The 24,451-nt window shown below is 37.6% G+C and overlaps 1 protein-coding gene and 1 pseudogene across 4 annotated transcripts in view; both read left to right on the forward strand.

Moving 5' to 3' along the window:
- BMS1 (BMS1 ribosome biogenesis factor) overlaps window positions 1-24,451 on the forward strand; it is an 83,444-nt gene that overhangs the window by 10,315 nt on the left and 48,678 nt on the right. For all 4 annotated transcript variants that reach the window (XM_004716769.2, XM_045290277.1, XM_045290275.1 and 1 more), the window contains 10 exons: window positions 617-696; window positions 2,322-2,510; window positions 3,176-3,318; window positions 4,225-4,346; window positions 4,648-4,841; window positions 12,034-12,173; window positions 14,628-15,358; window positions 15,597-15,698; window positions 16,507-16,658; window positions 19,760-19,841. In XM_004716769.2, the coding sequence (XP_004716826.1) occupies window positions 617-696; window positions 2,322-2,510; window positions 3,176-3,318; window positions 4,225-4,346; window positions 4,648-4,841; window positions 12,034-12,173; window positions 14,628-15,358; window positions 15,597-15,698; window positions 16,507-16,658; window positions 19,760-19,841 (1,935 nt within the window). The remainder of the gene's footprint in view (window positions 1-616; window positions 697-2,321; window positions 2,511-3,175; window positions 3,319-4,224; window positions 4,347-4,647; window positions 4,842-12,033; window positions 12,174-14,627; window positions 15,359-15,596; window positions 15,699-16,506; window positions 16,659-19,759; window positions 19,842-24,451) is intronic.
- Window positions 6,137-7,328, forward strand: LOC105979872 (annotated as a pseudogene).

The raw sequence follows: 24,451 nt of genomic DNA on the forward strand, positions 1-24,451 counted from the left end.
TCCTCCAGGCCTGGTGGGTCAGGATGTGCTCCACTTTCTTCCTCCCCCTAAGTGCTCCCATTTGCTCTGGTCAGACATTCCCCTCTCCCTTAACTGCAGCTTCATTGCCGTCCTCTCAAGTAGCTTCTTCTGGGGGGGATATAATTAAGTTTTACAGCCTCAGAAACTCAAAGGAATAGATCTATCCTATAGGGTCCCTATGGATTGAAATAGAGATTATAGCAGTGAGTTTTTTTGGTTTATAGCAAGAAAACCAAGACAATTTATTCCATTTTTGTAACTTTCTTCTATGAAAACAAACATGAGACTTGCTCCTATAAATGCATGATGCCATTGGCGATCCCTGAGTGATGCAAACTCTGACTACTATCTGGAAAGCTCAGACCTGCTGAGACAAACCTCAGAAGACAGCCTGCTGATCTGCTTCCAAAAGCAGAAAATCCTGTAGAACAATTTTACTGGGCACACATGGGTTGCCATAAGTTGGAGTCAACTTGATGGCAAAATTAACAATAACAATACTATTTAAAAAAATGAACACTAGTATCAATGGATAGATCTTTTAAAATTATTTATATATGAATGTATATACATATGTATATCTGTTTGTTTACAGGTAAAAAGCGCAGACTTACCATCGTTGAATGTGGATGTGACATTAACATGATGATTGACCTGGCCAAAGTCGCAGATTTGGTGAGTCCCCAGAGGCAGCTTTTGGTTTCTGATGGGACTGCCAGTGTAATATTTTATTTGTACCATATTGAAGGGCAATAGAATTTATGATTATTAAAACAGTATTAACAGGAATACAGTGGATATATCTGAATTTGTGGTGGTGATGATAAAAGAATATATTTTAAAACCTAAAGATGGAAACCAAATAATAGTTTAGTTTAACTAGTAAATTAGGTCAGCCGAGCATATTTTCTTTTAAGAACTCAAATTGACAATAACAACTCAGAAGATAAGATAGGAACCCTAGGGGACAGTGAGTTTATGTTGAGAGAGAAACAACTCAGAAATGAAGGATGAGAGTGGTTATACAGCTCCAAGAATGTAATTGTCACTAAATTGTACATGTAGAAACTGTTCACTTCATGTAGTTTGCTTTGTATGTTCTCAACAGTAACATCATACTATAAGAGAAAACTTTTAATGAACAAAGCTAACTAAAGTTTATAAAATATATCTGTGTGCAAATGTCAAATACCATTTCTTGAACCCTTACAAGACGCTGTACTAAAAATTTTACAAATTTAACTTATCTAACTACCCAACAAGGATCCCAGGTTAACCATTGGACTGTTAACTGAAATAGTTTTCAATAGGTCAAAAGGGAGAACAAATGATAAAGTGTTACATTTTAACCTAACTACATCTGCATGAATCTACTTTCCAATGCACACTGTAGCAAGGATATTCACATCCCTCCTCAGTGGTCAAAGGAGATTCATTGAAGGCTTAATCCACTGGGGGGACCTCCAAATGGATTTTGGGCTTTCACTCTCATCATGGCCTGTAAACTGCAGGCTCAGAATTTAAGCTACCGTATATACTCGAGTATAAACCAAACAGAATATCAGCTGAGGCACCTAATTTTACCACAAAACCTGCATTAAAAAATGTGCTGAAAAACTCGGCTTATATATAAGTATATAACGGTAATACTGTTTCCTACTCAGTTATGGATTTAATTATTTATAATCCTTGGATCACACAAGCTAGTGTGCTTCTTCTGTGGACTTAGCTGACACATAGCTGCTTGACAAACCTTTAAGACCACAGACGCTAGGTACCATGGAATTTTGCTATAGCACCGTTCCTTAGTGATCTCTTCATGGGGGCAAGTATATTGAGTTTTTAGATTATTAATTGTTCTTAGATTAGGGTTACGATTAAGAACGAGCCCAAAATCCATTATATATCTATGGTTTTCATGTCCCTGGTCCACTTTAGAGACCTTAGTGTCATCCATTCAGGAATGTTATAATTTATCCCCATGGAGCATATAATTCTGACAGTATCATTAATTTAGCCAATGATATAGAATTTCAAATATTGTTGAGAAAATGAAAGTATATGTGTATAGCACAACTTTTTCAGAAGAAGTCAACATCTTTTTCTATAAAGTGTCAGCTAGTAAATAGTTTAGGATTTCTAGGCTGTATTCTTTCTAGTACAACTAATTAACTTTGTATTTATAGTGCAAAAGCAGCCATAAACAATATGTAAATAATGTGGTTGTGTTACAGTGAAACTGTTTATGAAACTACATGGTCTATTTTGATAGCTTCCTTGAGAAGTTGTTTTGTTTTTAGGTTCTGATGCTGATAGATGCCAGCTTTGGGTTTGAAATGGAAACATTTGAATTTCTAAACATCTGCCAAGTACATGGGTTTCCTAAAATTATGGGAGTTCTTACCCACTTAGATGCCTTCAAATATAATAAGCAACTGAAGAAGACAAAGAAGCGATTAAAACACAGATTCTGGACAGAAGTTTACCCGGTAGGTAGAGAAATCATTTTAAAACACTAATACAATAAACATTTTCAAATAGGTTTAATTTGAAGGGTAGACTAACAAATATCTGTACATGATTCACTCCTAAGTTTCCTTTATATCTCTGTCCAGGCCCTGGAATATAAGGGTGCTTCAAGATGTTTATGGGAAAGTGCAATTAAACAATAATGTGGGTTCTTTTCATGAGTCTTTTAAGGATCCTTGTATTTCCCTTGAAATAGTCTATTCCATGTCTTTTGGTGTGTCTTACGTGTGTGTGTCCCCCAGCAGCAGGCGGTGTCTTTCTCTTCGTGTAGTGGGAAGGTTTCTCCTAGGTCCAGGAAGAGGAAGTATAGGGCCTATAATGTGCCTAGTTAACTGATCACAGAATTCTTTCTGTGCTCAGGAGTCTCACTGCCCTTCTCTGCATCACTCCAGACAGATGCCTTTGCCCTAACAACATAGAAGATGAATCATAAAACTTAACTTGCAATTCTGTCCCTAATTCATCCTAACAGAATGAGTTTTGAAAAAACTCTCTAGGTACTGGAAGAATTGAAACACGTGTTTTACTATAAATCTCCCTTACTCAGTATTGGTTCTGGTTTGGGATCTGTTTTGGTGCAATATTGACAATAATTGAAATTTAACTTTTTATTTTTAATATTTAGGGTGCCAAACTATTTTATCTTTCTGGAATGGTACATGGAGAATATCAAAATCAAGAAATTCACAATTTGGGCCGTTTTATTACAGTTATGAAGTTTAGGCCTCTCACATGGCAAACTTCTCACCCTTATATCCTGGCAGACAGGTAAAAGTGAATTGTGAGCTTTTTTTCTTGGACTGTATAATGTAAAGTTAAAAACTTTAGGAACAGTGGATGGTGTAAAATATGAAAATAAAAAATGTATAAATGTATAACTTATCAAGGGTTCACGAGGGTGGGATGGTGGAGGAGGGAGGGGGAAACGGAGCTGAAACCAAGGGCTCAAGTAGAAAGAAAATGTCTGGGAAATGATGATGGCAACATCTCTACCAATGCTCTTGAAACAATTGATGTACGGATTGTTATAAGCTGTAAGAGCCCCCAATAAAATGATTTAGTAAAATAAAAAAAATAATAAAAGATGAGTCATGCATATAGGAAAAAAAATAGAAAAAGTTATGGAGTTTATTTGATTAGTGGGGAGAGAAAATGTATCCAATTTTTTTTGAACCAACAGTATCTGAACAGTACTGTTCCTTTAAGAATGAGTATGCAATGTTTTTGTGAGAATTTTGAAACATTTAAAAGGCTGTAGGATCTGATCCCATCTTGCCTTTTCAAGTTACATGTGCCTTGCATTTTCCTTCCTTCAGGCTTTTACTCGCTTTGTTTTCGTCCTGAAAAATACCCTTTCTCTATTCAGAAATCCAAGCCACATTTAAAAAATTCAAATAGAAGATCAAACCTACCTTCTTTCCATAAAGGTTTTTCTGGGATATGTTCTGTACCCTGATCCCTGGTGGAAGTAATTTTCTGTTTCTAGGATCTTATGTAAGGATTCCATGTCATATACATCATAAGAAGAAGCAGACATGTACCTGTTCGTTTTCTTTTAGTAGACTGAACTTGCTTCTGTATTGTCTCTAAATGCTTAAAAGTGAGTGAACGTAATGAGATGTTGACCTACTGGGAGTTTTTGACATTTATTTTTGTTTTGAAATTTTTTTCCAGAATGGAAGATTTGACAAATCCAGAAGATATTCGAACAAATATCAAGTGTGACCGAAAGGTGTCTCTTTATGGTTATTTACGAGGAGCACACTTGAAAAATAAAAGCCAAATTCACATACCAGGTATCCTTTTGTAAAAGTATGATGCTTTTACAACTTTGGGGGTAGCTTTATGAAAAACTGAGAAATGGCCAAAAATGGAGCCTTCCTACTGGAGGTATAAAATGTAAAGCTCCCTTCCCCCACAACAAAATAAAGCAAAAAAAAAATTGTAACCCATCTGTGTATCTGTCAGCAAAGATGCTGAGTTGACATATCCCCTGTGATTTGATGATGGTATAGTTCAGGTGTCATGTTGGACATTGAGACTCACCAACAGTTTTACTTGTCAACTGAAGCCCATTCTGTGTGTTCTCTCTTTCAGGCTTAGGGGATTTTGCTGTGAGTGATATCAGTTTTCTTCAAGACCCCTGTGCCCTTCCTGAACAGCAAAAGAAGCGCTGTTTAACTGAGAAAGAGAAATTGATTTATGCACCTTTCTCAGGTGTTGGTGGTGTGTTGTATGACAAAGATGCGGTCTATGTTGATCTTGGTGGCAGCCATGTTTTTCAGGAACCGGTAAGATGGGGGAAAGCTTTGATTTGAACTCTATCATTCTTTTTTAATCTATTATTTATGATAGAAAGTAGTATTCTGATTTTAAACTTAGAAGCTTTTCATCTTTATGTTTATTATGTGAAACAATACTTAAATAAGGGGAATATTTAAAAAACAAAAACATAACTAAGCAGAAAGTAAGTCACATCCTCTGCCCTTCTCTCCTGTTAAGCACAAACATGATGCTTCATCTCACACTGAGATGTCTGATACTGTGAGCAGTTTGTTATCAAACTTCCTGTTTTTCTTCAAAACCAGTCTATCGATGTTTTTTGCTCTCTTTGGTGTTTTTCTTTTTTGTCTATTTTTCTTTGTTTACTTCTGTATACAGAGTCCCTAGGTGGCAATATTAAGCACTGTACAACAGCAATTTCATAGGCAATACAAGGTCCAATGATACTGATTTTGTGGGTTTTATATCAAACAGTAGAGGACTTATGTGTGCCCTTGTTTCCTGGACTGGGAATTTAGGGAACTTAAAGCCAAGAGAGGCTGGCTGGATTACATGTATGTGTCCATCGGTTCGTCACCATTTTGCCTCTGAGAATGAAGCTGAAAACGAAGTTAACACATGAAGGGTAGAGTTGGGTCCAGCTAAGAAACCTGAGACCTTGATTCTGGAGCATTTCTGGATGGTAGTTCAAACCTAATCAAAGTACTTCATAATAAAGGCCTGTTGATCTGCTTCAGAAAGATCAAAGTGCACTTTTACTCTGAAACACGTGGCATAGCCAAGAGTTGGAATCAACTTGATGGCAGCTATTCTTAAAATCTGTGGTTAACCAGGGGCTTTGAGTGTAGATATTAAGTACATGTTTTGTAAAAATCATATTGGACCCTGTATTGCCTGTGAATAAATTGTTGTACAGTGTTTAATAACGTCACCCATGGACTCTTTATTTAGAAGTAGACAAACAAAAATAGACAAGACAAAAGAAAAAGACCAAAGAACTAAAAATGTAGATTGGGTGGTTTTGGAGAAAAAACAGAAAAATACTATTTCCTGCATGTGCAGCTTCTAAATCGTCCAAGACTTGGAACCTTTTACACTAAGAAAACAAAACACAAAAAACCCTGAACCTGTGCTGTTGAGTTGGTAAGGACAGAATCTAATGCAATTCGTAACTTTCCTACAAATGCAACTTAAAGATATACTTGAGTTTGCTGCCTGCATGCCGAGCCCGACTCGCCCCAAAGAGCCCAGGCTGGTAGGCCGCCGGGTCTGTGCTTTTCTTCTCATCCAACTCTGTATTACCATGCCACTGTATGAGGGCCTCGGAAGCAGTGGAGAGAAAATGGCAGTCGTGATGGACCTGGGAGAAGCTTTTTACCAAGTGTGGATTTGCTGGAGAATCTAGTCCAAGATGCATAATTCTAATAAAATAAAAAGCCGGTCTGCCTAAGCCTATGTCAGTACAGAAGAATGATACTCCTACTGGAAGGAATTTATCCACATCCTGTATTTCAGGCATCTGTTGGTGAGTCTCAGGGACTGCCAAGTTATGGTTATTGAGTCAGTGTTATGTTCCTCCCACTTCAGAGAGACACTCGTGTTCTCTTCAAATGTTTTGAGGTTCCATCTGTCTTACTTGCTCCAAGCCTTTTTTTTGGCTCCTCTGACTCTTAGGTTTAACTCTGCTGTGGTCCTGGATTGCGGATACAGGGATAGATAGCTACCTATCTATGAAGGAATCCCAGTATTAAATTGTTTGGGAGCACTTACCCTAGGAGGAAAAGCTCTTCACAAGGAATTGGAAGTTTAACTGTTAGAACAATGTACTGTTTACACAAGTACTGCTAAAGAGCAGAGTCTTCCCTCAGGGATGGGTGCTGTTCCAGGAGGTGACTTAGAGGACATTAAAGTTGACACTTGCTTTGTAATTGATCTGAAGCATGGACTAAGTACTCAAGCAGCACAATCTACCAGTAATATTGATAGGGCAACTGAGAGCACCCACACCAACCCCGAATGTTGATTACAAATTAGATGAGGAGATTTTATATGTCCTTGGATCAGTCAGGGATTCGGTTGTGGAAATTCTTTTTGAACAAGATAGTGAAGAAAAGTCATTTGCCACTGTAATACTGGACTCACGTATGCAGTGCCCAGTAGACCCCTAAAGCAGCTATCAGAGAACTTGGTCATCATTAGTGTCACATCTAGGTTACTAGGATTTCTCTAGATTGCTTGCAGAAATAAAGATATTTGTAGAAAAACCAAAATATTAAGAAGCACTTTGGCAGCAAGATATTTCGAATTCTATCAGCAAAGACTGTGTGGCCTGATTGAGAGGAGATATTTTTTGGAGCACTGCAAGAAATACTTGGAAGCCATTCCATCACAAAAGAATATTATCAGACAGGTCATATACCAGATTGGCAATGATGTTTGCTGCTGGCAAAGCCCATCCACCTCTGATGAACAGAACATTTACCATTGAGAAATAAAAACTTGATTAAAATTTAACTTTGCTTGATTTCAAATATTTAATCAGTTCTAAAAATTGTATGAAGTGTGTAAAATGTTTTGTTATAAGCAACTTTTGAAGAGATGCCTTTTCTGTTCTGCATTAAAATTCTTTTGACTTTTTTTCTCATGCAGTAGTACAATGAAAGCTGATGCTTGTGAGATTTTACTGTATATCAATACATTATAGTAAAATAGTATAATTTGGGAAGCTTAAAATTGTTCCTCTTGGGTATTAAGGTATTTAGGAATTATTTAAAGAATAAATAATGTCACCATTACCAATTAAAAAAAAGAGATTTACTTGGGAACAGATCTCACTGTTAGTCCAGGATACTTTCTCCTGCCCCCCACCCCCCACCAAGATACCTTATTAGTACCAAAATTCAAGCACATTGCTATTGAATAGACTCTGACTCATGGCAACCCAGTGTGTTTATTGAACTGCTCCATAGGGTTTTCATTGCTGTAGTATTTACTGAGAGGAACCCTTGTGGCATAGTGGTTAAAGGGCTTGGCTGTGATCTAATAGATGACAGTTTTGAGCCCAACAGCTGCTCTGTGGAAGAAAGTTGTGGTAGCCTGCATCTGAAGTTTTACAGCCTTGGAATTATGGGACTTTCCACTGTCCTGTAGGTCAACTCCATGGCAGTAGTTCTTTTTGAGCAGGTTAATTTTAACAGAAGGAGCTCTGGTTGCCTAATGGTTAAGCACTTGACTACTAACTAAAAGGTTGGTATTGGGACTCGACAGCTACTCCATGGAACAAAAGACAGCAATTTGCTTCCATAAAGACTATTAAAAGTCTAAACGAAACTCAAAACCATGGAGTCTGTTTCATCTCATCGCAACCCTATGTGTGTATAACAAGGAAACATTGCTGTGCCATTTCCCACAATCATTCCAATCATTGTGTCAGTTCCTCTTCCTCTGTTTAACTTACCCTTTACTTTATCAAGCATGCTGTCTTCAAGAAATTGATCTCTACTGATAGCATGTCCAAAGTACATGAGACAAGTCTGATGTTTTTGCTTTCTAGGGAGCAAGTTCTTCTGACTGGTCCTGGCAATCCCTGGTATTGTCATTCTTTGCCATCACCATAATTCAAATGTATGAATTCTTCTTTGGCCTTCCTTGTTCGTTGTCCAGCTTTGGCATGTGTATGAGGTGATTGAAGATATTGTATGGATCAGGTGTACCTTGGTCTTCAAAATGACATATTTGCTTTTTCAGTTTGAAGGTTTTTTGTAGCAAGTTTACCCAATACAATATTTCCTTTGTTTTGATTTTTTGACTTCCATGAGCATCGATTGTGGACCTAATTAAAATTCAGTCCTTGAAAATGTTAATATTTTCTGTTTATCATGAAGTTACTTATTAGTCCAGTTGTGAGGGGTTTTGTTTCTTATAGGGTGAGATACAATTAGTAAAGCGTATAGCTTAGGAAACCCTATGGGATAGTTTTACTTTGACTTATAGAATCCTTATGAATCTGAATCAACTTGATGGCACACAACATTAACTATCTCGTTGGAATCAGTTCACCAGGCCTTTCTCCAGTGGTGCCGATGAATAGGTGTGAATGTGAACCGCCAAACTTTAGATTCATAGTTAAACAGAAACCTCTTGTGCCAGGAATCTTGTCTTTCTTGATCTATCAATTGATCTAGATATCTATGTATATAAGGAATCTAGTGTCAGAATGGTTAAGTACTCTTACTAGCTAAGTAAGCTAATTAAATAGATAGCTAACTAAGCTAGTTAGATAGTTTAGATAAGCTCAGCTGTTCCATGGGAGAAAGAAGTTTGTTTTTGTAAAATTATAACCTAGAAAAAACTGGGACAGGTCTACTCTGTTCCATGGGGCTCCTCTGAATCACAATCAGCTTGACAGCCTAGCTTATCTAGATAGACATGCAGAGACATTAAGAAGCGCAAAAACCCAGCAAAGCCAGATGAAACAACAAAAGGAAGTCAAGACCAACAAAACAATAACAACAAAAAAAAGAAAGCCACTGACAAAAATGGAAAGGCCTATAAATAGTTCAAGGTCTCTTTGTTGGCCTTTATGAGTGTTTTCCAGTCTAATCTGATGGGGTGCCACACTCTGTCTCCAAAGTCTATTCCCCGGGGATTTCATCAGTTGGCTCCTCTTGCTCCTCTGTTGAATGCCGTGAGTGTTTCACCCCAGCGTGATGGGGTCAGATTGTACACAATTCCCGCATTGTGTCTCCAGTATTGGCCCCCGCACCGTAAGGGATGTCATGTCTCTTGGGAGGGCCAGCCTATATAGTTGATTTTTAAAGAAGCACAGTACTTATGGTGAAGGGTTGTTTTTTTTTAAGCGACCTTGGGTTGATTTTGCTTTAAAATTTGAAATGTACATAGTGCAATAGCTTCAGATTGAGCCCTCAATTCTGAACCAGTCCGGTAATTTTTTTTTTTAAGAAATTGGCGTTCTGTTACACATTTTTCTGATATGAACATTCAGTAATGGTAAACTGGTACCATCTAGGTCTGTTGCCAGCCCAAAATGTACATAGGCTATTTGCCATTTCTTTTTTGAGTCTTTGATTTCCTCCTTTCTCTTAGTTTGGATAGGTAAAGACCAATAGTTGTATCTTTGATTACTGCTCATAAGATTTTAAGAACCGTGGCACTACTCATCAAACTAGGATGTTGAACTTAACTTAATGAACTGTATTATGCCAGTCATAGCCCTGATCCTTCAAATCCAGAGTCTAATCTGGATTTGTCCAAGAAGTGTCCAGAACTATGCCCTTTGTCTGCTTTATTATGTATGTGAGCATATAGTCATATAAAAAAAAACAAAGCAAACAAACCCTACTACCATTAAGTCAATCCAACTCATAGTTACTCTGAGTAGGATTCTTGAGGCTATATACTTTTATAAGAGAAAATAGTCCCATCTTTCCTACTTTGAGCAGCTGATAAGTTCGAACCACTGAACGTGAGGCTAACTTACCTAGGAGTGCCATCAGGGTTCCTTATAGTCATATAAAAACCAAACTCCCTGCCATTTATGAAGCACAGTGACCTTACACTTTTATGCACGCTTATACATATGTCATATAGGCTCACACATTTTGAACTAATGTGAAGTTTAGATCTTCATATTCTTCATGTAGAGACACATTTTGTTGAAGAGACTGTGCCTTCTCTCTGAGTGGATTTGGCACCCACATGGAAAATTAATTTATCATAAATGTTTGGATATTCATTTCTATTCCATTTGTCAATGTGTCTGTCATTAAACCAAGTCCATGCTGTTTTGATCACTATAGCTGTATAGTATGTTTTGAAGTCAATATGCTTTAACTCTTTTGGACCTCTTATCTTTCTATATAAAATGGAGAATTAATTTTCCTGTTTCTGTAAAGAATGCTGTTGGAGTTTTTATTGACATTGTTTTGTATCTGTAGGTCACTTTGATAGTATTGACATCTTGAATCTATTAAGTCTTCTAACTTATGAACATGAAATGTTTGTCCATTTAGGCCATCTGTACTGTCGTTCAACCCTGGTGTGATTGTGGGTAATCACAGAGTTGTCATTTCAAACCCACTTTCCTCCCAACGGGAGAAAGATGAGATTGTCTGCTACCACAGAGATTTAGTCTTGGAAACCACAGGGAGCAGTTCTACTCTGTTCTATAAGGTTGCAATGAGTTGCAATAAAATTGAAAGTAGTTGGGTGATTTAGTCTCTCAGCAGTGTTTATAATTTTCATTGCATAAGTCTTTTATATCGCTTGAGTAATTTATGCCTAGAAAGTTTATTCTCTTCACTGTAGTTGTAGATGGAGTTTCTTTTTTACTCTCCTTTTCAGCTCTCTGATGCATAGAAACCTGATTTTTGTTTGTTGAAATTGAATCCTGTAACTTTCTGCTAATCTAGAAGCTTTTTAGTAGATTATTTGCTTTTTTGTTTTTAATGTGTAGGATCTTGTCATCTTTAAATAGAGATAATTTTAGATTTTCCTTTTCAGTTGGATATCTTTTATTTATTTTCCTTATTCTTTGACTAAGTAGAATTACTTTAACCTTTTTGACTTGTAGTACATCATTTTATAGGTGAACCATATTTACTGAACCACTTGTAAAGGTCCGTGGGGTTTACTCTAGGGTTCCCCCTAGTGTGGAGAGTGCTGCAGTGAACACTTGTATGCCTGAGGCTTTGCTCATTCCTGGGAAATCATTCTATATAATAGAATAGATTCCATGAAGTGAAAATTTTCTGCCAAAGGTTAGCAAACATAAAAACAAAACAAAAAGTTCCAGTTTTGATTTCTTTGACTTCTTCAATGTAATTTTAAAAATAGTTTATTGACATATAATTTACATATCATACACTTAAATAGTTTGGGCATATTAAAAAAATTGTACTTGAAAGGTACATAATTTTATTTGGGTGATACTTTTTCTGTAGTATAGAACCTAAAACATGCTTAGCTAAGTATTGAGGCTACCAAGTTATTTAGTTTATGAAATTGGAAATGATTTGATGAAGGTAGGTATCAATGACAATTTTGTGTTCTTCATGAGGCAATAAGAAAGATTCTCAAAATTAGGTTTAAGATATTTTTGAGAAACTGATCGAAACTAGTTTGTATCCATCAGAATCCTTTGTACTTTCCTCATTTTTCCTTTTTTGACTTCTTTGATAGGATGAAGTGAAGCCGACTCATGAACTGGTCCAGAGTCTTATTTCCACCCATTCCACTATCGATGCCAAAATGGCTTCAAGTAGAGTGACATTATTTTCTGATTCCAAGCCATTAGGGTCAGAGGACATAGAAAATCAACAGTAAGTCTACTTAAAAATATTTTTTTTTAATTTGAAAATAATGTTAACAGAAGATTCTGTCTCCTGTATAATTCTACTGCGTAGCAGGAGTTTATTCTTGTTTTTTAAATGTGTGCGCTTATAAGGGTTCTTTTCATGTAAGCAAAAATATATAGAAGTATTTTCTCAAAATAAGATGCAAAGTTCATTTTGAATAGATGCATAATATTATTTAGGAAATAAAAAGCATTTCTATAGGTTGCTTTTTGTTTCTTTGGAAACCTGAAACCATTGGATATTTTGGTGGCCAAAATGCTAGAACAAGACAGTCCTGAACTTATTTAGAAGTCTGTCCAGAAGCCATGTATTGTATCTCTAAAATGTTTCTTTAGATTGTGTTATAATAGTATCTTGTATGGGTCAGTTTCCACTCTATATGGCTTATATGAATTGTTTTTCAGTCATTGTTGAAAATTTATATCCGTTGTAGGTAGTGGATATTTGTTAAACATTGATTTGATTTTACTGATATATAACTTCTAATAAAACTAATCTCAACAGTAATTATGATTATATAGCATGTAATTTTTTATAGTTAACCTATGGCTGTAAATAAGATCTATTTCTAAGAGTGTCATTATGTCTAATTTGTTGGTGAATTGGAACAAAGGATTTGTTATGGACAGGGGTTGAATAAGAGGGCTTAATTATTTTAAACTGAGCACAAAATTACATAACTTTAAAGAGCAAGTATGATTTATCTAAAAGTTGGACATTTGTAACCCTGGGGATTGCCTGCATACAAGCATGAAGGAAAATTTGAGGACTGTCATTTACTCTCATCCTACCTATCAGGTAGTATAGTGTGTTAGTTAAAAGGAAAAGATACTTTCATGTGGGGAAATCAATCCATAAATCTCAATTTTCAAGTATCTCTAAGTGCCAGAGTGATGAAATAACAGTGATCATAAATTACCGATGTAGCTTAATTCTGGGGCAAACAAAATGTGTTCACTGAAAGGTTACCATGATTATGTTCTGTGTTTGGTATTATGTACCGGACCGTATAGACTCGTGTAAAAGCCGAGTTTTTCATCACATTTTTTTATGCTGATAAAGCCCCCCCTCGGCTTATACTTGAGTGAGGTTTCCACTTACCTATTCTCTGATGCAGTGCCAGTGTTCTCCGGTCTGTCCCGCTCATCTGCGGGTGCTTGCAGCCTCTGTGGGGGGTCCGATGACTGCTGATATCACCGCTCCTCTTTTCTCCCGCCTGCTGGCAGCCTCCGTGTTGTCTGTGCCATATTGGGCAAGAACCTGCCCCCTTCTGTGTGCTGGTACCTGGGGCACCCTGCATCCTTGTCAGATGAATGTCGCATGCAGCCGCTCTTCTTCTCCCGCTCTTCTCCAGGCTTGTGACCAGTGCCGTAGCCTTCATGGTCTTCCCCGTGTTGGTCTCGCCCCCTTGCTCTTCCCAAGCATTGCTGAATACAAGTACTGGTATATCTTTGGTCTTGGATATATAGTATGTTTATTTACAGTACTTAGTCTGCTATATTTTATTTTTTATTTTCTTATTCACCCCTATCTGGACCTAGTGTTGATTATGCTTGCATAGAGCAGCCTGTGTTAGGGCTCATAATACATACGCTGCATTGTGTACATGTGGTAAGGCAGGATATGTAGTAATGCAGTACATGGAGTAACACAGCGTGTATAGTTATTGTTGATACCATATTGGTTTTGTTGACCTTCTTTTCCACTTACAGAACTAGTTTATTGTTTTTCTTTGAGATAAATATTCAAAAACATTTAACCAACTGATGTCTCAATTAATGTAATTTTATTGGCATCTATTTTTATTTTGAAATTTACCATTAGCTGCTGCATTTCACACCCTAGGTTTATACTCGAGTCAATAAGTTTTCCCAGGTGTTTGAGGTAAAATTAGGTGCCTCAGCTTATATTTGGGTCGACTACTACTGGAGTATATAGAGTACTTTCATTATTGAGTTCTCCTCTAGTTAACTTTGTGTAATGTATACTTTTTTCCCAGTGTAGTTATAGTCACGATACAAGGGAAATTTTCTTTTTCCCCTTTTCAATTCTTTTTCTAATTAGTCTTTGATACTTTTACCATTTTGTTGCTAATGCATTCTAATTTACCAGCAGAAAATTAGGTTTCATGCTGATGGTTGTACAACTCTTGTTACAATGATCGAACTACTGAATTGTGTGATTTGTGAATTATATGCCAATAAAACTTTAACGGTGTATATTAAAATAAGTAATTAAAGAAATACTAACAGTTGAACCACAATTTTTTACAGTGATATTTTATTTTTTAAGTTTTCATGTATATAATTTTTATTTCATCACAATTTTTAGCATATTGGTTGCTTATCATTGTACGTTATCCTGGTTGAGATGACTTTTATAAATTAAATTATTTTGCATTTGCTTGGTATAATATAGATTTGGTATGCCAAAAGAGGAAAAGCACATGGATTTGAAAACTGGCCGCGTGCGACGGAAAGCCATTTTTGGAGATAAAGATGAAGAGTCTGGTGAAAGTGATGATGAAGACGAAGAAGAAATGTCTGAATGTGATGAAACAGAAGAGGAGGAGGAGGATGAAATAACTGACAGAGAGCATGTGACTGTTAAAGTTATCAAGCGGCAGAAACTTGAGGAGGTGGAAGAAGACATTGTGGTAGATTTGCCAGCATTTGCCGATAGTGATGATGACCTTCATAGGAGCGCTGAGGATGAAGAGGAAACCAGTGAAAGTAGTGAAGAGGAATACACCACTGTGGAAACAGAGAGTGATGTTCTAGAATCAAGAGCTATTGGAGAAAGTAGTAAATCAGGATTATTAGAAGCTAATGGCTTGAGTGACAATTTGAATCCAGAGAAATCTTTGATGTTGAAAAAAGCAATCTTCACCACTTCAGATTCAGGTCATTACACAGCTGAAGAGGCATTTGCATCTGAAGATGAATCTGAAGAAAACTCTTTTCTCAGTTTAAAGGAAGAAGGTACAGAGGATGAAGATTTTATTGGGGAAAAGCGTATAAAGCCTTCTCAAAAGGACAGTGGTCAGAAACTTGGGCCAGAGAACTTAACTGATGAGACCAGTGAGGTAGAATATTTATTCAAAGAGGAAGACTACAAGGAAGAGATAAACTCTTCCACAGAAACGTCAGGTATGCGTAAATTGAATTGGTTTCTTTTATAAACTTGGTACTGAGGACATTGCTATAAATATATAATGTCTCTCCATTTGAGATGTTGTTCCAGAGATTGTGCTAACTGTTCAAATATTGTATCTCATAAAAAGATAGATGAACAGTAATCTTGATTGGAGGGGGGGATGAAATACTGTATGTATATTGATTGGGGATAATATATATATTAACTGGGATGTTGGCATCGGTCCTTTAGGTACCCTAAAGTGGAAAGAAGATCTTTCTAGGAAGGCAGCTGAGGCCTTTCTGAGACAGCAACAAGCAACTCCAAACCTTCGAAAGCTTATTTATGGGACAGGTAAAGAACTGGTTCAGAGCTAGAAACAAATTTCTTACAGTATTTTCTGAGAAAAAACATTGGTCAGAAAATTTGGATATCCACAAGATAGTCCTGTCACATTTTATATTTGACAGACTTAAAAGTCATTAGATCATAAACACCAAAAATCAGTTACATGAAGCAGTTTAATGCTGTAAAACACTGATCATTATGTTACATAGTATCTCCTACATACAATTCTTCGTGGGAATTTTATCGTAGAATTTAGTGCCAGAAAAAAGTTTTTATGTGTGGTTTTTTCTTATAAAAATAAGATGTCCTTATTCTTTGATTTTATATTTTATTGAACTTGGTGATAGCTTCTTTGGAAAGAGCATGCGTGTGTAAGAGAAAATATAAAGTGATTCTCACTTTGAGAGCATATGTGGGCTAGAAGCATCAGATCACACGGTTGGTGTGGACTTAAGCACATGTGATCTAGTTCTTGTAGTTCTTTGCCAGCTTTTAGTCAGGTTTTGCTTAAGTACTTATAACTTAAGCACTTAAAACATTCTTTAAGAGAAACTAATGATTTGAAGCTGTTCTAAATATCATCCTCTCCTTCCTTCCAATATTCTCACTCGTCATGAATTCTCTGCCAGAGTACTCCAGAGATGTTGACCAGCAGCTTCCTGGCTTTGTGACTCTTTCTCGCTGATTTGGTTGGAACCACCATCATAGCTACCACAAACCCCTACGTTCTAAGCTTTTGGCTTAGCTACTTAATGAATTTTGGAGGATTATAGTTTTTTCTCTCTCTCATTTTTCATCATGGTGGTCTCTTTAGTGACAGAAGATAATGAAGATAATGGCGACTTCAGAGAACTTGGAGGCTTGTTTCATGTTAGCCATCCTGACAGAGAGTGCAAGCACAAGGGTGACTCTCTGGACTGCTCTAAATTTTTTGTGGAAGCACCCCACCATTGGGATTTGGAGGAGGTAAGGCTGAATAGTATGTTTTGATTTCTAAAAGGTCTGTGAATTTTATACTTTTAAAATAATTTGAATAATAATTAATACTTTTAAAATAATTTTATGCTTTTTAAATAATTTAACAGTTTTAGTGACACAATTCAATGATTTAGACCTATTAAAAAGTTTTGCAATCTTTATAATCAGTTTCGAAGGGATCTTTTTTCTAAAAGAGATGTCATTGTTGAAATCTGTATCTGATTTACCTGTTAGTGATTTCTTATTTTTGTGAGATAAGAGGAGTTTGATCAGATAGTGGAGTCTTCCTTTCCCCCAAACTTTTGTTTTATATATTATTCAATGACCAAATATTAGAGTTTTTCTTACTCTGGATTTAGTGAATTATATCCCTATGTGCATGCTTCTCTGTCTCTTATACTTCCTATAAATTGTTTCAGAGCCTTATCAATAGGACTTTCTGTCACGATGAAAATGAACTAATAATATCTAAGCTGTCCAGTATGGCAACTGTGACTATTAAGGCCTTTAATGGCAAATGAGACTAGAGAACATAATTATAAAATTTAAAAAATGTACTTACCATATATACTGGTGTATAAGCCGAGTTTTTCAGCACACTTTTAATGCAATTTTTGTGGTAAAATTATGTGCCTCGGCTGATATTCGGGTCGACTTAAACTTGAGTATATATGGTAATTACAATTTGAATAGCTATGTCATTGTGGCTGCTGCATTGGAGGTTTGATTGGCTCCTCTCCCCCCTTTTTGCAAAACTGCTTTATAGGTAGTAGTTTCTTTCATGAAAGATATACAAAGTTGAATTTCATTTTTTATGATATTAGCAGCTGTTTATACACAATGTCTCCAAACCAAAATCAAACTCATTTCCATCAAATCAGTGTTAACTCATAGTAACCCCTTTGTGGGTTTTCAGGACTGTCACTATTTACAGTTGTAGAAAGCCCTATCTTTCTTCCTCAGAGGGGCTGGTGGTTTCAAACTGCCAACCATTCAGATAGCAGCCCAAAATAAACTCCTACATCACAAGGGCCCCTCTTATACACAATGTCTAGATTAGGGGTCCTCAAACTTTTTAAATGGGGCCAGTTCGCTGTCCCTCAGACCCGTTGGAGGGCCTGACTATAGTTAAGAGAAAGAAAAAAAACTATGAATAAATTCCTGTGCACACTGCACATATCGTATTTTGAAGTAAAAAACAAAATGGGGCAAAAACACCCAGCGGGCCGGAGAAATGTCCTCGGCGGGCCACAGTTTGAGGACCCCTGGTCTAGATCTTTTAATTTGTTAAGATATAAAACGATATTCTGTTTAATCTTTCCTTTATTCATTTGCTGCAATACTTTTATAAGGAGAAAATTCACCTCGGCTATTATTTGGTTATCCAGTTTCATACAGGCAAGATAAATGCTCTTTAACAATTTTTAGAATAACGATTCTCTAAAAGACACTCTCTTATTTTTATTTCTTGAAGTATCTCTACAAACTTGTGGATTTAAATATAGTTTATCTGTTGTTGTTTTTTTCTATTACATTATTATCCAACTGATGGTCATCTGCTCTCATGGCTAGTGGAAATTGGGTCCTTTTGACATGATGCCCACACTCCTTGTTCTCTTTTTTGCTATCTCGTATGGTAATGTGTTCCAGCTTCATCTTGTGCATTTTTGACCCAGATTGGGATTCTGATAAGGATTGGGTTGATCCTGTAGATCAGTTTGAGAATATATATTTTGCAAAGTATTTCATTCTTTTATGGCCCTGTTGAAAAATTAACAATTTCATTTTTGGATTTTTTATTACTAATGTGTAGAAGTATAATTTATTTGTATAATAAGGCCTATAAAAGCTGGACACCTGTGTAAGATGGAAACGTATTAGAAGGAAAATTCAAGTATTTTCCACTCAAGTGAGCACTAGAAAGTGGGAAGACTATACCTTGTCAAAAACAGAAAACTTGTGAGACCTGGAAAAACAAGGTAGTTTGGTTGAGTTCTGCCTATCACTGGTTTCATTGCTTATGGTGAACTTACATGCCTTAGAATTTTCTATATATCAAATCATGTCTTCTGTGAGTAGAGAGTTTTCTTTCCAATCTGGATGGCTTTTATTTCTTTTTATTACCCAGTTATCCTATTTAAAATATATATTAATTAAAAATAGTAAAAATGTACATCTTTTCTTGCTGTGGCATTCTTTAAAAATACCCATTAACAAGTTGAAGTAGATTATTATTTTGTCAATTGGTTTTATCATAAAATGGTTATGTGGGTTTTTTTTTAAATTTGTTTTAAGTAGGTTGTTAAGCTTCATGAGAACAAGGGGTTGCTTATAGTTTGCTATTCAGTGTATTCTCTGGGCATAGAATTGGTGTTCAGTAAACATTTAAGGAGTGATGGTAGTCATGAATAAATAACACTTTGGGATTTGTTGTAATCATGTTCGCTTTTAAGGCCACTCTGGGTGAAGTTATATGTGAAAAACGTATAGTGACCAAAATGTGAATCAGGGCCTATGTGAAGATTTCTATAAAAGATATACTTTTTATGGGCTTTGGAATGAATGACTAAGTCTTAGGTTCCCCTGGAAACAAACTCTGAGATGGAAATGAGATGCACTTCAGTTTTTATTACATAGTTAGGTGGTATAGCCATCATCAGTTACATGTAACAATGTTCTTTTCATTGTAATGTGCTCAGATAGGACATTTGTCTTTGTCAGAATACAATATTATTAGTAGTCCTACGAATTACATTTCAAACAACTGTGATAAATTTGGTTTAACTTTTAAAATTGCTGTTTAACTGCATTGGCTTTCAGATATTAATGAACTTTGAAAAACAGTTGAAGCAGTAAATATCTGTTTAGTCACTAGGTCAATGGTTAATAATCCTTTTATCATGTTTTCCCCCCACAATAATTGTGCTATATATATCAAAGTTAAACTTTTATTTGTGGTTCCCACTATTCATAAAAATGGCTTGAGAAGTATTTAAAGGCAAGTTACAACTTACTACATGCTTCTTCATGTCAGCAGTTTTGTTGAGTGATTGGAGCACGCTATCTAAGGGCTGACTTTTCTGTGTAAGGTTATGAACAGTATCAGAGATTGCTTCGTGACTGGGAAGTGGGAAGAGGATAAAGATGCTGCTAAGATCTTAGCAGAAGATGGTAAGTAAACAGCTGCATTCTTCTAACTAACTTCTCAATACATTGTTTTATTTTTAAAGTATCTTAAAATTGCCATCAAGTTACTTCTCAATCATGACAGCACCTTTTTGTTCAAGATTGTGGCCTTTTGTAAGCAGATCACTAGGCTTGTCTTCCAAAGCACTTCTAAGTGGGTTTGAACCACTGTAAAACTGACGCATCTGACTTCCTCTAACTTCACAAAAGGATGGTGAGTTAAGATGAAGAGCTCTAGGCCGATTCCTCTGAGGTGTACAGACATGCCTCCACCTTCCTACTTTTTTTCTAATTCTCACATCAACCATGCCTCCCATGGGATTTTGCTTCCTTGCTGGCTTGACAATTTTTGCACTAGTCACACAGAACTCAAAGACATTACTCATGATTTGGGACGTTATTAGGGAAGTAATCGGATCAGAGACGACTCAGTGTATAGTTCTTTAATGAAGACAATCTCTGGTTTCTCCTTTCAGTTGTGGTTTTATTTTCACCTCTTTTTAATCAGTTACTTATTAGATTTTGTTTTTTCTGGCAAGTAAGAAACTTTCTGTAACTTTTATAATGCATTTGTTATAATTTTAAACTAAAAATAAGAGCAACACAGGTTATTCAAAAAAGTTTAATATTGCAGTGTAACATTCCAATGTAGAATTACTAAGATTGTGGGAGAATATGGTCTAGCCAGTATTAAATGTGTGATACTATTTTTGTTTTAGCAGAAATGGTATTTTTTTAATAATCATTTTATTGGGGACTCTTACAACTCTTGTTAAAATCCATGCATCAGTTGTATCTGGCATATTTGTACATATATTCCACCGTTCTGTTTTAGACATTTACTTTCCATTGAACCCTTGAGATCAGCTCCTCTTTTTTCCCCCCCTTCTTCCTCCCCGCCCCCACCCCCACCCCCCTGGCCCCCTGATAGATAGTAGATTGTTAATTATTTTCAAAGCTCATGTCGACCACGGTCTCCTTTCCCCTCAGGTTTCTGTTCTTCCCCCTGGATGGGAATGTGTGGCTATTGCCATTCATTGCAATCGGTGCCGCTCCCTCTCCACCACTTCCCCCCTCCCCTTACCTCTACCTTTTGTTATCTCTATTCCCATTCCTGTTCCTGGGTTCCACACGTTGTGAGTTTTATCTCTTGCCTATACCTATGTACATGCTCCCGTCTAGATTGGGAAGCAACAGTGGGGTCATGATAGCAGGGGGATGAGAAGGCCTCAAGGGATCAGAGGTATATTCCGTGACCCATTAGTGCTCTACTGCACCCTGATTGACTCAACCCCTCCCTGCAACTCCTCTGTGGGGGGAAGTTCCATTGTCCATAGATGGGCTTTGGGTCTTCACTCCAACCCCCCTCCATTCTCACCAATGCATTTTTGTTTGTTTGTTTACTGTTTGTTGTGTCTTCTGATGCCCATTTCCTGGTCTCAATGACTTCATGATCGCACTGGCTGGTGTGCTTCTTCCATGTGGACTTGTTGCTTCACTGTTGAATAGCCGCTTGTTTAACTTCAAGACATTAAGACCCCAGACACTATATCTTTTAATAGCCGGGCACCATCCTTTGTCTTCACCATATCTGCTTATGCACCCATTTTGTCAGCGATTGTGTGGGCAGGGGGCAGGGGGAAGTGTGAGCATCACAGAATGCCAATTTATTAAAACAAAGTGTTCTTGTATTGAGGGAAGGTATGAGCCAAGGCCTAAGGCCCCTCTGCAGCTTTAGTGTATTGCCTTATAAATATATGTACATAGGCCAGTACCACTGTGGTTATAGATTAATGTATTTACAGAAGTAGACACCTCTGTTAATCTCCCAATCTATGTCTTTGCTTTTCTAGAGCTTGCCTCTGTTTCCTTTTGCTTCCTCCTGTCCCGCCATCACTTTCTCCCTTCCACCTGTTAGTGCTTCCTCTCCACCAGCTTGGTGTTGCTTTAATACTCACAGGATCTCTACTCTTCCTAGATGCTGGTTCCGCTTCCCGCGTTGTTCCCCTGTCCATAACACTGCCCGCTCACCACACCCTTCTCCCTACCTCCTTCTTCCCCTGCTACCTTCCGGGGCCATTAGCCCCGTTGCCTTCTCCTTGGGCTTCTTCCCATGGTCCAACCCATATAATTAGGCAACTCAACCATGTCCTAGTCCATACAATAAGAAAGCCTACAGTTGAAGAAAGAAAAGGAAAAACAAAAAGACGAGAAAAAAGAAGAAAAAATAGGTCCAAGTCTGTTTGATAGTTCTCGTGAGACCTAAGGGAGATCGGGGGGCTGCCTCTCCTAGCCTGAAATCCATTCTTTGGCTCCTCGGGGGCTCTATGGCTGAGCTGTACTCCAATTGCTGATCTGTTATGCTCTGTTCCCACACTGTCCCTGATGTGTGTCTCCCATTAGTCCCCTGTTAGGGGACTCCAGTTAGGGGATAACCTGTCTTGAGTGTTGGTAGTCCCACAGTCCTCTCTGTGCCCTAGCAGCTCCATGCAGGGACCTCATCCTCTGGGCTTGGTGTGCCCATATGGAGTCTCGGCCGACTGCCTCTTTCTCTTTTTCCTTCTTGGTTTGCTTCCATCAGGGTATGGTAGGTCGGTTCCTTTCCCCCACCAGAAGGTCTAGTGTTGTTCTCTGTGGCACACACTTCCTTGGTGGGGTTCAGGCTGGTTCTGGTGAGGCGGCCCTGTAGTCCAGTTTTTTCACGCATTCCTCCATGTGTTCCATTGCCCTCCTGGTTTGGTGTGCCATGGTGGGTTCTGTATGCACGTTCCAATTTTGTGGAAACAACCAATACCCAGCCCCTGGGTGGGCTAGTGCCCTGTTCCCCCCATGTCATCATCTCAGTTTCTTCCCACCCCTATTTTTCCTCCATCTCCCTTTCCCCTTCATGTTGGATTCACATGTACCTCCTTGGGTTTGGTCTGACCTCCCCCCAGCGGCCTATGCTTCCACCCGTATATTGTGAGATAAGTGTCTTTTCTTCTATTCCTGCTGTGCTGATTATACTTACTTGGGGGGCTCATGTTATACTTGTCCTTTTAAGATTGGCTTACTTCGCTTAACATAATTCTTTCCAACTCTTCCTATGAAACGACATGTTTCGTGTGATTGTCTGTGCTTTTAAGTGCTGCATAGTACTCCATTGTGTGTATGTGCCAGAGTTTAGCAATCTACTCTGTCAACGGAAGTTTAGGTTGTTTCCAACTCTTTGCGATTGTGCATTGTGCCGCAATAAACATTGGAGCACAGATGACTGGTCGTGTTTTCTTTCTTACCTCTGGTAAGAAATATGTAAGGTGGCTGGGTCATAAGGTAAATCAATTTCCATTTTCTTTAAATATCGCTAGATTGCTTTCCATAGTGGCTGTACACATCTACACGACCACCAGCTGTTGAGGAGGGTTCCTATTTCACCACATCCCCTCCAACATTTGTTGCTCTCTGATTTTCTGATTTGAGCTATCCTCAGGGGTATTAGATGGTATCTTATGGTTGTTTTAATTTGCATTTCTCTTATGGCTCATGAAAGGGAACACTTTCTCATGTTTTTGTTGGCCATACGGGTCTCCTCCCTTGTGAAAGTTCTTTTCACTTCTTTCATGCACTTCCTTAGCGGGTGTGTTAGACAGGGTTCTTTAGAGATATAAAACCAGATTGCTGATAATTTTATATGTATATATTTATAAAGATAGATATAACACAAGAAATGAATTGTTAGATTATAAACAGATAGATAGATGTATAATACAGGAAATGAGCAGTTAAATTATAAAGCAGTACAAATGGTTCAGTGTAACTCACTCCTATGAGAGAGTTGTGAGACACTGGCAGCCCTTCAAGTCTTGAGTGCTGCCCGGTAGTCCTCTGTAGAGAGGGAGATAGGCTGTCCCAGCACAGGCAGTAAACAGCAAGGCAGGTCACCAACTATCAGTCCCCAGTTCAAGAGATGTAAATTCCATTCGTGTGGTCTTAAAGGGACCTCAGCTTATAGCGACACAGTCCACAGGCTAGGCGTCCCACAGGTAGTGTACCCTCTAAATTGAAGCACAGACAAGCAAGGCGGCCGCACACTGGTCCAATGATTAAAGAGTGAGAGAGACAAAAAAGGCGAGGCTCACCGAGCCATTTATCTCTCCGCCCTTCAATTAATCCCACTTGTGTTTATTGGCCAGGCTGGCACAATAAACTAACTATCTCAATCTACCCCTTGCCAACCTGGCACCTGTACATAATTCTTTAGCCATATATACTTATCATCAATCATCTATCATACATATAAATGAAAACACACTGAGTCCAACTGGATCTGATATATAATACCTGAACAAAGGAAAGATATGCAGTAAGCACATAAAAGGAAATACATTGACAATTACAAACCTCGCTTTTGCAATTGATTACGTGGTCGTAATTGATAGGTAAAACTACCTTCTTCTACAACCCATTCTGTATTACCTTTGCCCTCAGCAAGGACCTCAGCTGGCTGTGGTTTTTTGCCTGGTGAGGTGACCCAGACCTTCATTCCTGAGGGATCTGGGTCATTATAAGTCTTATCAGCATTGGGTTGCTGTAATTTACCATTTACTTTAATCACA

The sequence above is a fragment of the Echinops telfairi genome, unplaced genomic scaffold (assembly GCF_000313985.2).
Source record: "Echinops telfairi isolate 266 unplaced genomic scaffold, ASM31398v2 ScPeMD7_35;HRSCAF=133_1, whole genome shotgun sequence".
Classification (NCBI taxonomy): domain Eukaryota; kingdom Metazoa; phylum Chordata; class Mammalia; order Afrosoricida; family Tenrecidae; genus Echinops; species Echinops telfairi.